General features: G+C 35.9%; 1 protein-coding gene across 5 annotated transcripts in view; it reads right to left on the bottom strand.

Moving 5' to 3' along the window:
* LOC139812158 (serine/threonine-protein kinase SIK3) overlaps positions 1-14900 on the bottom strand; it is a 245452-nt gene that overhangs the window by 64832 nt on the left and 165720 nt on the right. For all 5 annotated transcript variants that reach the window (XM_071776791.1, XM_071776792.1, XM_071776793.1 and 2 more), the window contains 3 exons: positions 6610-6925; positions 5228-5361; positions 3044-3203 (listed from right to left, as the gene is read on the bottom strand). In XM_071776791.1, the coding sequence (XP_071632892.1) occupies positions 3044-3203; positions 5228-5361; positions 6610-6925 (610 nt within the window). The remainder of the gene's footprint in view (positions 1-3043; positions 3204-5227; positions 5362-6609; positions 6926-14900) is intronic.

The following is a 14900-nucleotide window of genomic DNA, read 5'->3' as shown; positions in this document are numbered from 1 at the left end:
CTGAATGACCGCGTTATATATGTATACATATATGTATTTTACTACGGTGAGAGTGTTAGAACCGGTCTTTTTCGTCGCTCAGACGAGGCGGGCGGCATGTTCGAGTCATCACCGCGTAAAAATCAGTTGTGTTTTCAGTTTCACTCCTCTCCGCCCCGCTCGACTCCGATGAAAGACCGCGGGGGGGAGAGGAGCTGAAAGGGGACTGAGCGCGGTCTCTCGAAGGAAAACCGCCAGTGTGTAACAGATCGTCACTAAAGCATCTATTGCTATACTTTCGTAATACTGCTTCTGGTTCGGCGTATACGGTAGTTACGCGGAAAGGTGCACAGCGCTTTGCTTTGCCCGCGAAACTTGTTAAGTTATACCAAAAGGTCTTAAATTATTGATTATTAATTATTAATTATTAATACAGTCCACTCTAACTAATCCGTGTAAAGACGATAAGGCCTTCCTGTCTTAGCCGATAAGCGAACAGCGAGTGACTAGGTACATGGTCACTGCTCCTTAAGTCATCATCTTCGTCGCTTTCACAAACGCTAATAGAAACCAGATCAGGAGAAGCAATGGTCAAGTCGATTACAGAATTAATATTACATGCCAGATTGAAAAAAGTAGGGGATCCATTATTTAATATAACAAAATCATTATCCGCAATAGACGAGGCGATAAGTTCACCGACGTTGTCTACTCGTCTGTCGTTCCAGTCGGGACGGTGGGCATTAAAGTCTCCTACGAATAGAGCGTGCCTGAATTGTTTAGCGTAATTAAATAAATTCTCAAAAAAAAGGGGCAGGGGTATCTTGACCCGTGTGTCTATAAGTTGCAAATAAAAAGCTCCTGGCGTTAGAAGGGTATGGTGATTGCAACCATTTCTACTAAAAAGTGCGCAAAGCTCGACAAATCACGGACAGAAAAAGCAAAATTATTCCTAAGTAAGGTGCAGACCCCTCGGGATCCCGCGATACTTTCATCTGACCTGTTAAGATTAAAGTCTTTAATATTAATATTCTTATTAGGATCTAGTAGGGTTTTATGCAGGCAAATAATATCGAATTTATGAGCCTTCTCGCGAAGAGATCTCCGCTAGTAATCTATGATCCAGAGCGAAGTATAACTCCGCAGCAGTCGGTAGTTTCATGTTTTAAAGGTCTGTATATCAAAAAGATCATAGGAATCCATTGATACCAATTTTTCTGATTTTTAGAATACCAAATATTTAGGACGAATGCCGAGGCAGAGATTAGGGGAAGTTTTTTAGACGTTAGGTCCACAGAAAGTTATCTTTCTTCCGTTAGTTCAAAGTTTTGGTAATTATGCATATTAAGACCCCACTTGCCAATGACCTTGACCTTGACATATTTGTCAAGGTCATGAGCCTGAGTAACCTTGACCTTGAAAAAAGTGGCGGTCACGATCCGTTCAAAAGTTACGAAGCATTAAAGTTTTCGCTTTGCAAAATTAGTTGTATATCGCCACAAATATTCACACCGATGATCGACTAACTATCTTGTAAATGACTAATATATATGTAGAAATAGTACATGTACGAACAAAGGAAAGTCTTTTAAAGTAGTAAATGGAAATTTTAAAGAAGTGGAAAGCCAACGCATGTACTTTAAAGGCACACTGTGTCTAGTTTAATAATAGTGGAGCCCCCCGCAGAAGGGCGGAACCTACTGCCTCCACGCATATATTTTCCACGCGAAACGAGTTGTCACATGGGTTCGTACTTTACAAGATTGTAAATAGAGGTAGTATTGAACAAGATAAGTTAGTCGATCATCTGTGTGAATATTTGTGGCGATATACAACCAATTTTGCAAAGCGAAAACTTTAATGCTTCGTAACTTTTGAACCAATCGTGACCGCCACTTTTTTCAAGGTCAAGATTACTCAGGGTCATGACCTTGATAACATATGTCAAGGTCAAGGTCATTGGCGACTGGAGTCTTAATATGCATAATTACCAAAGTTTTTTTAAAGAGAGCGACGAGAATTGGCATCCTGAAAAAAAGGGCGACAACTTCAGAAGACAAGGACGACGACTTCGGTGAGCAGAAAAAGAGAGATCTGCGCCGAGCAAATTCAGATGATCCCCAAAGAGAAAGAAGTTGGGGATTGTCCTGGAGCCGGTAGAGGGGAATCTGGCCAACTCCTTCCGGAAGAGATTCATGCCGGAAAAATCATGAAGCGTCCCCTTGATAACTAGCTATTGAACAATAGATGACTTCGAGATTCGAAGCTGAGCTACGAAGCTACAGACGTGTAATGCGAGCCGAGCTGTACCTTTTTCGTAATAAATTAGTTCTCACCTATGAGCTTGTATATCTTATTTCTGGCAAGTGGGATGCGAGTGCGAGTGAGCGAGTGTGCCAAAGAGTGTGATATTGCCGTGGGCGCAAAAATAATATAAAAGAATTAAATTTTGTACATGATTAAATTTTGATCAATTTTATACTTTTTCAATCAACGTAATTTTTTTATATATTATTTCTATAAATAAATGTTTAAAAAAATATAAGAAAACAGTTTTAAATAACATCATTGTATAGGATTTTGTAAATTTTAATCTTCTTTGCTTAAAATTATTTCTTGTTATATTAAAATATAAGTTAATACAATATATTTTTTCATAATAATCTTATTGTATTTTTTAAATAAAGACTTGAAAAATTGTGTTTGATATTGTAACTTTCAATTATAATTATCAATACAATATCATTATCAATATAAATCACTATTCAGAGTAACAGCCTATATTGTTATCCACCATTTCAAATATATGTTACCATATTATACTTTTCTCTGCACAACTGTTTGCTACGCGATAAAAGCATTTATGAAGAAAGAAAAAAATAGATAATTGCCTGTAATGAAATGGATAACAGAAAAGATATAAATTTGGATATAGTGCTAATTTTACATACAACATATAAATATTAAAAAATACTACAAGCCACGCAATATCATAATTGTTATATAATTGTAGGAAAGAAGAAATAGGATTTGACATATTATTCAACTTTGAACTATGCCATACCTGGTCGCTGCATAACAGTGCTAAGGCCACTCCTTCTTCTTCTATCGCTATTTCCACTATTACTAACACTGTTGTTATTACTTCCGTCTCCCGTCGTAGTACTGACAGCAACATTTAATGACTGAGCACATTGTACTAATCCCGAACTACCACTCTGTAACTTTTTACATATTTTTATTCAAAAATTAGAATTTATATGCTAATATACAGGGTGACACAAAAGTTCCTAGAATTTTTTTTAGAACATTAAGCAGCAAATAACAAATCGGTACACAAATTAAACATCTACACTTTAAATAAAACATAAAACTTTATTAGAACATTAATAACAAAATTAAATAAATAAAATTACAATAAATTCTCAAAATTGTTTCCTTTTGCCTTAATACATTTTTGAAGCCGCTTTAGAATTATATAATTTTATTTGCTTAATTTTGTTATTAATATTCTAATAAAGTTTTATATTTTGTTTAAAGTGTAAATGTTTAATTTTTATACCAATTTGTAGCTAATGTTTTTAAAAAAAATTCCATACATTTTTGTGTCATCTTGTATGTAGATTACTTTACATCACACAATTTGATAATAGACAAAGGCCAATACAAAGTATTATATACCAGATGACCAAGAATAATTGCATACAGAATACACCAGGAGATTCTTGATATCAAATAAAGTAACTTTTCATTTATCAAATTTATCATTCTATTCAAATAATAGTTTTTAAATAAGAATTATTTAAAGTTATCTAAGCGTACTAACAATAAGTTGCGAGCAAATCAAGAGAGGCGTATAGCCGTAAAATATCACATGAGTCATATAGGTTGTTTTTCTTCTATCTCATTAAAGATTTTATTACACAACTGCATAATATCTAAATACTCTGTTATTTTGAATAGTACTTATATGTTATTATACAAAAGAATTAATATGCAAAAGAATTTCTTACAAATGCCACTAAAAAAAACAACTAAAAAAAAATAATATGCTTTAACACATAACTTTTTATATTTTGATATTTTAAAAATATTTACGGCCTTGAAAAACTTATGGAATATTATTTATAGCAAATGCCCGAAATGCATGCATTTCTATGTGAACATTTGCTCTACGAATGATTTTCTTGCACATATTGAAGCATTTCCAGTATAATATAGTTACAATTACAAAGTCGTCCTTCTAAATCTTTTAAGATTTCTACAACATTTTTATAAATAAGACTTTTCAAATATTCTCGTAGAAAATAATCTAACGGGTTTAAAACAGACATTGTTGTCCATGTGACAAGACTATCTCAACTAATTCAAGAATTAAAAAACTTTGTACTGAAACAATGTCTTTAAGTCTACTGTTGTAAGGTGATGTTCCATTATGTTGAAACTATATCGTATATCTGCATATTCACACAAGATATGTAATAGTAAATTCTCAAATATATTCGATAAGTTTTCTATAAAAAATTTAACATAAGTATTCCTTTTTAACCGTTTCAGAAGAACGTCCAATAAATTAGTTATCTATTATTCCTAAATGTTTAATTTCTACAAAACTTGAAAATTTTTTTCTTAAAATATATAAAAACTGTCCAGTAATGTACATTGTATGCATGTATAAATAAAGATTTTTTGGTAAATAAAATTCAAGGGCAGCATAATAGAGATAAAACAATTTGCATCATACACAGCTTTTTACTCGCATACAACTACTAATTAAACAACTTTAAAAAAATAGCTTTCATTCAAAAACTATCATTCAAAGAGAATTTTGGTAAACGTAAAATTGCTTTGTTTGGTATCAAAGATCTCCTGGTGTATTTCACATACAGTTATTCTATAACACACTCGAATAAAAATATAAGGTAACTTATATTCTCTATATATTTATTTTTATTTACAGTAAATTTTTACTCCTTTTGTTAAAATAATAATAAAAAAGTCATACTATTTCACATAAAATCAAAAAAATAAACTATTGCAAAAATTTAGCTTCAAATTAATTAAAAAATTAAAGGTTAAAATTATAATATATGTAAAAATTATAATAATAATTACCATATATGATTATACTAAATAATAATAATTATTTAATTTACATCCAATTGCAGTTTTGTCTCATTCTTTATGTGTTATCTCATTGTTTATAATATTGAATTACATTTGGAATATATCTATGATATTTACTTACTGGCTGTAATTGTTCCCTGCTGCCAGGTTGACTCCAGCCATTATCTTCATCATTATTAGCATTACTACTGTGTTGTTGATGAAATATGTGAAGATTTGCTCCACCATCTGAAGCTCTTCTACCAAAGCTTCCGGCTGTATAAATATATACAGTATATTGTAAAAATCACATATTTATTTTAATTATATATAAACCAAAATAATATAAATTTTCAAGAATAAAATTAATCTCTGTAATAAAATAAAATAAAATAAAATAAAATAAAATAAATGTTAATATATAAAATTATGTAATAACAATTTTTTACTTATAAACACGTATGCAAACACACGTATATGCACAAGGAAAGAGAGACAGACAAAATAGAGAAAGAAGAGGATAAAAGATAAGAAAAATAAAGTAAAGAAAAAAGGAAAAGGAGAAGGAGGAGCATTGGAAATTATAACATTTATTTTTAATATAATTGTATTTTTGCATTAATTAATTTATCTCATTATTATATATTGTATTGCTTAAAATATAATAAAAGTTAACAAAATAAATATTGCTTCTAGTCCTTACATAATAAATGAATAAAGGAATTGTCTGATTCCGTAACACTATCTGAAAATTAAAAAAATGTAAATAGTAATATGCTTTGCGCGCTGAGCGTTCTAGTTAACTATTCTTTAAGTTTAGTGATACTATTTAACTATTATACATAATTGTGCAATATTTAGAATAACAGAACGCTCAGCACACAAAGCATATTTATACTTTTAACTATTCACATTTTTTAATTTTCAGATAGTGCTACAAAATCAGACAATTTATTTATTTATTTATTTATTATAAAAGGAATATAAGCAATATTTATTTTGTTAACTTTTATCATATTTTAAGCTTTAAGCAATACAATGCAGAAAAAGGTCAAGGACTAGATACGAGCGACTGAGAAACGTGCGCCGGCCCTGAGCGCCATATGAACAAGAGCGCTCATTCCTTAACTTTAACCTATTCTGCTACAAAAATTACTTGTCAGACGCAATTTTGCTAAAGAAAAAAGTTGTTTCTTTTAGCATAAAGAATCGCGTCCTGTACTCCGTGAGTTTTGAGACACCCTGTGTATTGTATATGTATATGTGTATATTATACAAAATATTATATTCATTTTATTACAAAAATCATAGTTATACGAAAACTATGATTTGTAATAAAATGTACATAAAAAATAAATCAAAATACAACAGTTCTTTAATTTTATAACAATTAATTACGATTGTAATTATACAAAAAAAGATTCAGAATAACATTGTCATTAATCAACTTTGATTAAACAAGTAATTTATATTATCAAAATAAATTATTTTAAAATGTCTTCTATACAACAAGATAAAACTTACTGGCACCCATTACAGGAGGTGGCTTTAATAAATGTTGATCCTTTATTTGGAAATTTTGTGGTGGCTGATGTTGAACTAAGGGAAGATTTAATGGTAAATTCGTGTGTGGTAAAACTTGAGGATCCAAATTACACTGAAGAATAGGAAAAGGCCGTAAAGTTTGATAGCCTGACATATGATTGTAAGGATATGACAAAGGAGACTGATGCACTGCATCACCAGGACCAACTGTATGTCTTCTTGTTGTATGGTAAGATGTTCCAGATGGCAAATAAAGACCACTTTTTTCTTCTGTTTCAGCTTCAGTTTCACCAAACTGCCAAAAAAATACAACTATACAATATGACAATTAACATATGATTAAATATAAAGAAATAATAAAATATATAGGATGTCTCATTTCAAACAATCATCTCCCAGAATTTTTTAATTTTAAACGAAAATGTTTTAGACAAAAGTTGGTCTGAAGAGAGATAAGTAATAATGAAATCAATTTTTGACTATTTTTCAAGGTCATGTAAAAATCACCTTTAATTTTTTAAATAGAATATCCTATTTTTTAAAACAAAATTTTGTAGCTAATGTTGAGATATTTCCAAAGATCTATAATAATTAATATTTTAGTTGAGAAGTTCGGAGATATGATATTGCGTATTTTCCTATGTAAATGCACACGTACGCACGCACGCACACGCACACACACACACGCACATGCACACGCGCACGCGCACACGCGCACGCACACGCACACGCACACACATTGAGTTTTTCGGTAACTGTACTTTTTAAAACGTTAACATCTTGGAAGTGTTCAATCCTGACGAAAAACGATTCGGATAAAAATGTTCAGTTTAAAATGAATTACACGATGTATATATTCTTTTTAATTTTTGAACAGTCTAAAGTGTTATACGATATTAAGGTGATTGGGCCATGTACCATGTGAGTCAATATGAGGGCTAAATTTTATTTTAAGAAAAACCATTTTTATGGATGTATTCTAGACACTTGTATAATTACTGGTTTTATAATGTAACTTTTCATTCGATTACGTATCAATTTATCTACTGATAAATGTAAACAGTTCAAGATTTGACTTCAGTTGACATTCGTACAAGAGAAATGTCGCGACATTGCATCTCTTCGATGTAGGCAGCTATCATGCCAGTGCCATGTGTTTGAGTGAGGTTATGTATTGTGTTTATGTTAAAAAATAATGGAAGGTAACAAACAATTTCGATAACGGGAGATTTGCTTGCCAAAGAATAGTGCTGTGGAAAGAAAACACTACACGGCGCGGCGTTGCCACATGTTCACGTCGCGTACAGCTGATCGAAAGGCCGACAAGAAACGCGACGATTCATCAACTTTTGATTGAATTTTTGGCCTTATTACACGTCAACGTCGTTTTGTCTTATACTTAACAAGTGCTAGAAGAATCAAATAATGTTATTTTCAGTTTTTTGAACTTGTTTCTTTACAGACAGTGAGTGAAATTCTCGAAAAATGTATGTTTTCGGTACAATTTCCCATAAAACCTATTTAAAATTGCCAACTTTGAGATTTAATATCTTAAAAACTAGACGTCAGATCTTCTCAAAATTGCAAATTTAAGCGTATTTAGGTTTTTTTTATAACATATATTTAATTCGGATTTTTTTCTTTAACATGCTCTGATGGCCCAATCACCTTAAAGGGGAAAAATCGTGGTAATTATTTATGTTAAATTCTTATAGATTTAGTTTTCGTGTTTAAATAAGCGCGCGCCTAGTGATAATTATATCCAATAAGGTACATACGTCTGGGCGCAGCGGCGCTAACAACAATACGTGCACGTCTCGTGGTAATCTTTTTTTGGTTGGTGTTCTTTTGAGCGCGCTAAAACCCCCCCTTATTATTCATTCGTTTTTTGGTAGCGTTCGTTTGAAGACATGCGAGCGTGATTGTAATACTGATTCCAGTTACAGTAAAGTTGTGTTCTTTTTATTTGGCTAATTCTGATTTCTCAACACCTGCGCACATCCAAGATAATACCCAACAGATTATGGGCCTAGAGCGCGAACATCGAGAAAACACATAAGTTTGGTTAAGTCGACAAGACTGACAAGAGGTTATCATCGTGGTGTCAAACGGAGACGTATTTCTCGACTATGGGTGACTCGATCGAGTTGAAGAACATTACTAAGTTCAACGGAACGAACTTTCAGCTCTGGAAATTCCAGATGTTCGAGGCTAGTTCTCTAAAGAACATTGTCGAGGGGAAGACATTAAAACCGGCGGAAGAAGATCCAATACACACGGCCTGGGTTTCTAAGAATGCGAAAGCAAAATGTATTCTTGCCTCCTCGATGGAATTTTCGCAACTGGAATATCTTATTACATGTTAAACAGCGAACGAGATGTGGCACAAACTGAGTAGTATCTATGAGCAACGCAGTGCTGCAAATAAGTCCATACTATTATGACGGTTCTACGAGTACAGAATGGGCGTCAACGACACGGTGATGCAACACGTCTCCAAAATCGAGAATCTTGCCAGGCAGCTGCACGACGTAGGAGAGGCATTATCCGACGTGGCCATCAATACAAAGATTATGATGTCGCTTCCTGAGAAATTCAACCCGTTCATCACTGCATGGGACAGCGTCCCCGTGGAGAACCAGACTCGAGCTAACCTAATCGACCGGCTGATAAAGGAGGAACAACGTCTGACGATCACGGACACGGCGGCAGAGGCGCTTGCGACCACGAGCATCGGAAAAAGGAACAATAAGCAGATTAGTAATAAGAAATCCGATAATCCGAATTCTAAAGCTAAATTCGGTATAGTTAAACGGCCTGACTGGCAAGTTTTATTAAGCATATCACAACTACGTTTCGACCACTATTTTGGGTCCTTTTCAAGTTATTTTAACAATGATGGATCATTGTGCGTCAATCATATAAAATTCGTGGCGGGTCGGAAAAATACGACGGTCTCATGTGAAGGCCGAACAACTAATTGTTTAACTATACCGAATTATTTCATCACTGGCGAATAACTTTTATTGAATATCTAAAGCTAAAGATAAGAAATCTGACGAATGTTACTTTTGTCACAAACTAGGTCATTTCACGAGAGATTGCCAAAAAAGGAAAAATACACCGAGATATAAACGCGATGATAATCCTGCGAGTCAAACATCAAATGAACAAAAATTTAACTCAGTCACGGTGCTTTTATTGTTACGGAAGTTGAAAAAGATATTCTAAACGCGGATACACAAAATATTTGGTTATTAGATAGCGGAGCGAATAAACACATGTTTTTTCAAAGAAGTTGGTTCGATAATTTTGTAGAGATAAATGAATCGGTTTGCTTAGGCGATAATTCTACATGCGAGGTAAAAGGACGCAGTACCATATACATCCAAAAACACGGAAAATGGATCGACAGTCGTATTGATGACGTTCTTTATGTACCTAATTTAAAGAAACATTTATTTTCGACCAGTATAGTTACCCAGAAAGGCTTTAATTTACATCTAACTTCAGATAACGCTCTTATTTTTTCAGGTAAAGACTTAGTAGCTTGTGGAAAGCGTGAAGAAAATAACTTATATACAATGATATTCAAGGTAACTACGAAACACGAAGCGAACGTCGTTGAAAAGAATGACTTAAGCTTATGGCATCAGCGACTCGCGCATATTAATTGTAAGGCATTGCGGGAAATGATCAACAAAAATCCTTTCTAAAAAAAGGCATGTTAAGTCGATACTCGCATATCTCGAAGTTTTTTGTTGCCGCTTTTCCGTGATGCCAATTGGTTCTCTCGCTGCGCTTACTTCATTTGCAGCTATCATCGTATATTTTGACAGTTGTGTGTATCAAGAAGTTAATAGTGTAATAATAATTGCATAATGTTAAAGCTAAATAGCGCGCGCGAAGCGCGCGTCTGTGGTGTCTAGTTTAGTAAACGGGATAAAATTAGATGACCATAATACATTCTTCTGTGAATGTTGTGTGTTAGGAAAACAATATAAATTACAAATAAATTACCATCCAATAAAAACGTTCAAGAAGAACTAAAGTTATAACAACCTGCCGTTTTTAATCGAACTCGGGCTAGCTCGCCGGATCAGGGTTCGATGGTAGGCCCAGAAACAATAATCAGGGTTTTAATTCACACACAAACGTTTATTTGATGTTAGACATTAAGAAATATTGGCAGTATGCGACAATGATACGCTGGTTTAACGGAACGCGGTATTAAATCTGTTTACACGTACGTAACGGATTCTCTCGGTCTGATAATTGCAGAATGCAACATTAATACGCGGGTTTAACGAAACGCGGGGTTACATTGGTTTGACGTGGGCGCAACGAATTCTCTCGGGTTATACCGAATACTTGCAGTACGTGACAAGGGTACTTATAGAATGCAACATTAATACGCTGGTTTAACGGAACGCGGCGTTTCGCTGGCTGGGGAGGACGCGGTATTTACAATGAAGGCGGAACGCGATATTTACAGCGAGGGTGTGCGGATGTAGGCAGCGCGAGATTCGCGGTAACGAAATGCGCGTCGCCGTGGCAAGGAAGGAGCGGCCGGTCAGGTGAAGGCTGGCCGGTCGGTCGGTTCGGGAATCCGGAGCTCCGGCTTGTCGCGAGGCCAAGTGTTCTCGACTCCGTTTGGTCGTCACAACCGGGAAGCTGGAGCACGGGAGTTCGGGTGACGACCAAGAGTTCTTGGACGGGGCACAGAGCACTGTACCCCGTTTTGTGTGTCGCCCTAGGAAATGTGGATAGGTCTCTTCGATTCGGGAGCAGCGGAGCTAGTGCTGGTTATCGAATTGAAGTGTCGTCTCTCGCCGTGGTACCGAGTTTTATACTCCTCCCCGGAGCGGTAGGTTCGAAGGGGGGGAGGCCGATCCTCGTGCGAGCCGCGCGGCGGTCGAAGCGGTATGGTATTACGCGCGCTCGTACTCGGTGGAGATCGGCTCCCGTCGGCGTTCGAGGGGAGCTCGGTGCTGCGAGCCGCAACGCTCGCGTACACGATATCGAATTTGGATCGTTTAAAAAAGGTGGGCGCACCGCGCCCGTATCTTCGCCCGACAGACGGTCGGGCGGCATCCGGCGGGTGTTAGCCGGGAGACGATGCAGTTGAAAGGGGTGCATCGTTACAAAGTAGGTGAATTAATTCACGCGGCTTTATGCGGTCCAATTGATTCGGTCTATTGATTCGGTGGGAGGCTCAAACTATTTTGTACTCCTAAAGGACGATCATTCATGTTTTCGTACAGTATATTTTTTAAAACATAAAAGTGACATATTTAAATATTTTAAAGAATTCGAAGCTATATTTTATAATAAATTCGGATAGCATATAAAAACTTTTAGATGTGGTAATAGTACAGAATTCCGCAATGAAAGAATAACAGAGTATCTATCGTCACATGGAATAAAACTCGAAACGTCAGCACCATATGTACATCAATAGAACGGTCGGGCGGCGCGTGAAATGCGTACGATAGTAGAATGCGCTCGAACTATGTTACTCGTGAAGAATTTATCTAATAGACTATGGGCAGAAGCTGTAAACAAAGCAGTTTATATCCTGAATAGAAGCGTTTCATCAATGTCTCGCGATTAAACACCATTCGAGTTATAGATGCAACAGAAGCCAGATTTGGCGCATATTAGAATCTTCGGAAGTATAGCATACGCGCATATTACAAAGGAATTCCGTAAGAAGTTTGATGCAAAATAAAAAAAATGTATTCTTGTAGGTTATCAAGGCGATTCGAAAAATTATAGATTATACGATCCAAGTACCGACAAAGTTATAATTTCGCGCGATGTAATATTTAACGAAAATAGTAGAAACGTAGAGTCAAAACACGACAGCGATTCTATTGTTACCATTAAGAGCAAAAATGTTATTTTCGGGGCCCCTCAATTTGATAGGTGTATTTGATAGATCTTTCGCTGAGAAAAAGAATGTAAACCACAATGCGTTACGATGCATAGTTTTCGAGATATCAATTTATATAATCTATCACATAGTATAATAATATACACAGAATTAGCAGTGAGAGAGAGAGATAGAGAGAGGGAGGAGAGGGATGGAGGATCGAGAGGTGAGATAGAGAGATAGAGGGAGCCAGAGGCGAGATATCTAGTAGATGATCTATAGAGAGCTCAGCAGTGGAGCTCTCTTCCTCGAGTCTACTAGGTCTAGGTCTTTCTTTCTCTTGGAGGTCTTGAGTCGTTCGTTTCTTTCCCTTATCTCTCTCTTGCTCGTTCTGTCTCTGTTTATCTTTAGTCCCGCATTTCTTGTCGTTCTTCTTTCTTTCCCTTATCTCTCTTCCTTGTCTCGTCTTCGTCTGGTTTCTTTCTCTTTCTTCATCGCTCTTCTCTTATCGTTCTCTTTCTAGCTTTTTCGCTTTCTCTCTCATCTCCTTTCTTTCTTTCTCTCTCTTTCTCTTTTTCTACTCTCTCTCTCTTTCTCTTTCTCTCTCTCTCTCTCTCTCTCTTCTCTCTCTCGCTTCTCTCTCTCTCTCTCTCTCTCTCTCTCTCTCTCTCTCGAGGAGAGAGAGAAGAGAGAGGACACGAGAGAAGAGAGAGAGAAGAGAGAGAGAGAGGAGAGAGAGAGAGAGAGAGAGGAGAGAGAGAAAACAGTCACCACACTCTATGCGGGTTCCGAGGTGGAAGTGAACCTCGTTTCGCGTGAACAGTTAAATACCCGTTTTTTCTTCTTTCGTCGCTTCGTATGAAAAGTTGCATTGTGCAAAAATATTTAATATCTGCAACAGAAATAATTTGTTATAGCAGAGAATAGTTAGGATATTGAAAAGTGGCACCTCGTAACACCTCGTTTCGCGTGGAAAGTGTATGCGTGGAGGCAGTAGGTTCCTGTTAAACTAGACACACAGTGTGCCTTGCAAAGTACATGCGTGAATTTTCCACGCGTGGAAATTATAAACTGATGTGGGACCTCGTTTCGCGTGGAAAGTATATGCGTGGAAGCAGTAGGTTCCGCCCCTATGCGGGGGGCTCCATTACCGTTAAACTAGACACATAGTGTGCCTTGAAAATACATGCGTGAACTTTCTACACGTGGTAAATTGCAAACCTTTATATAATACCATACAACAATATTGCTATTATTACATTTAAAATCGATATCTCAAAAACTATGCATCGTAGCGCATTGTGGTTTGCGACATTCTTTTTCTCAGCGAAAGATCTATCAAATACACCTATTAAATTGAGGGGCCCCCCCGGAAATAACATTATCCCCCCCATTAAGAGTGAAGCCATCGAGGATAATGAAAACGCGACAGACGATAGCAATTCTCTTGATTATGAAGACGCAAATAATGAAATACAACAACTCGATCTTGAAATAGCTCAAAAGAAATATGAATTTAGAAACCGTGAGTCGATCAAAGCTCCAATGCGCTACTCGGCATGTGTTATATCTTACATCGAATCGAAAACGTACTCAGAAGCGATGCAAGGGAAGAATTCAGATAAATAGAAGAACGCGATCGCCGAGGAGCTTCAAGCTCACGAAAGAAATAAAACTTGGGAGATATTGTCTTTGCCTGCGAATAAAACCATCATCGGATGCAAGTGGGTGTTTAAAATTAAAGAAAATCCAAATACGAACGAAGTGAGATACAAGGCACGTCTTTGCTAAAGGTTATTCCCAAAAGGAAGGCTTCGATTATAACAGGTATTTTCACCTGTAGTGCGTTACGACTCTGTATGAATTCTCTTAGCGATAGCCGCACAATAAAACGTAGAAATTGGGCAGTTCAATGTAAAGACAGCCTTTATTAATGAAAATCTCGAAGAAGAAATTTACATGCACATACCGGAAGGTCTTAAAGTTCAAGATAAAGACGCGGTTTGTAAGTTACTTAGATCATTATACGGGCTTAAACAATCAGCAAGGTGCTGGAATGAACAGTTCAGTGCGTTCTTAGAACAAACGGTTTCAAGCAGTCCGATGCTGATCCCTGTATCTTTTACCGTATAGATGAGCGCGGTAAAATTATAATCGCACTATACGTCGATGACGGTTTAATTGTAGCCACGGATGAGGAATTAATAAATGATACCTTAAAGCAAATACCAAGATGTATTTGAAATAACAATCGGAAATTCGGAGTACTTTCTGGGCATGCATGTAAATTGGAATCGCAAAAAGAATTCAATATTCATCAATCAGCAGTTGTACATCGAGCGTATGTTGGCACGATATAACATGATAGAAGCGGTTCTTTCAACGACCCCTGCGG

The sequence above is a fragment of the Temnothorax longispinosus genome, chromosome 4 (genome assembly GCF_030848805.1).
Source record: "Temnothorax longispinosus isolate EJ_2023e chromosome 4, Tlon_JGU_v1, whole genome shotgun sequence".
NCBI lineage: Eukaryota > Metazoa > Arthropoda > Insecta > Hymenoptera > Formicidae > Temnothorax > Temnothorax longispinosus.
Note: the sequence above shows the minus strand (reverse complement) of the source record. Positions and strands in the feature narration are given on the sequence as shown.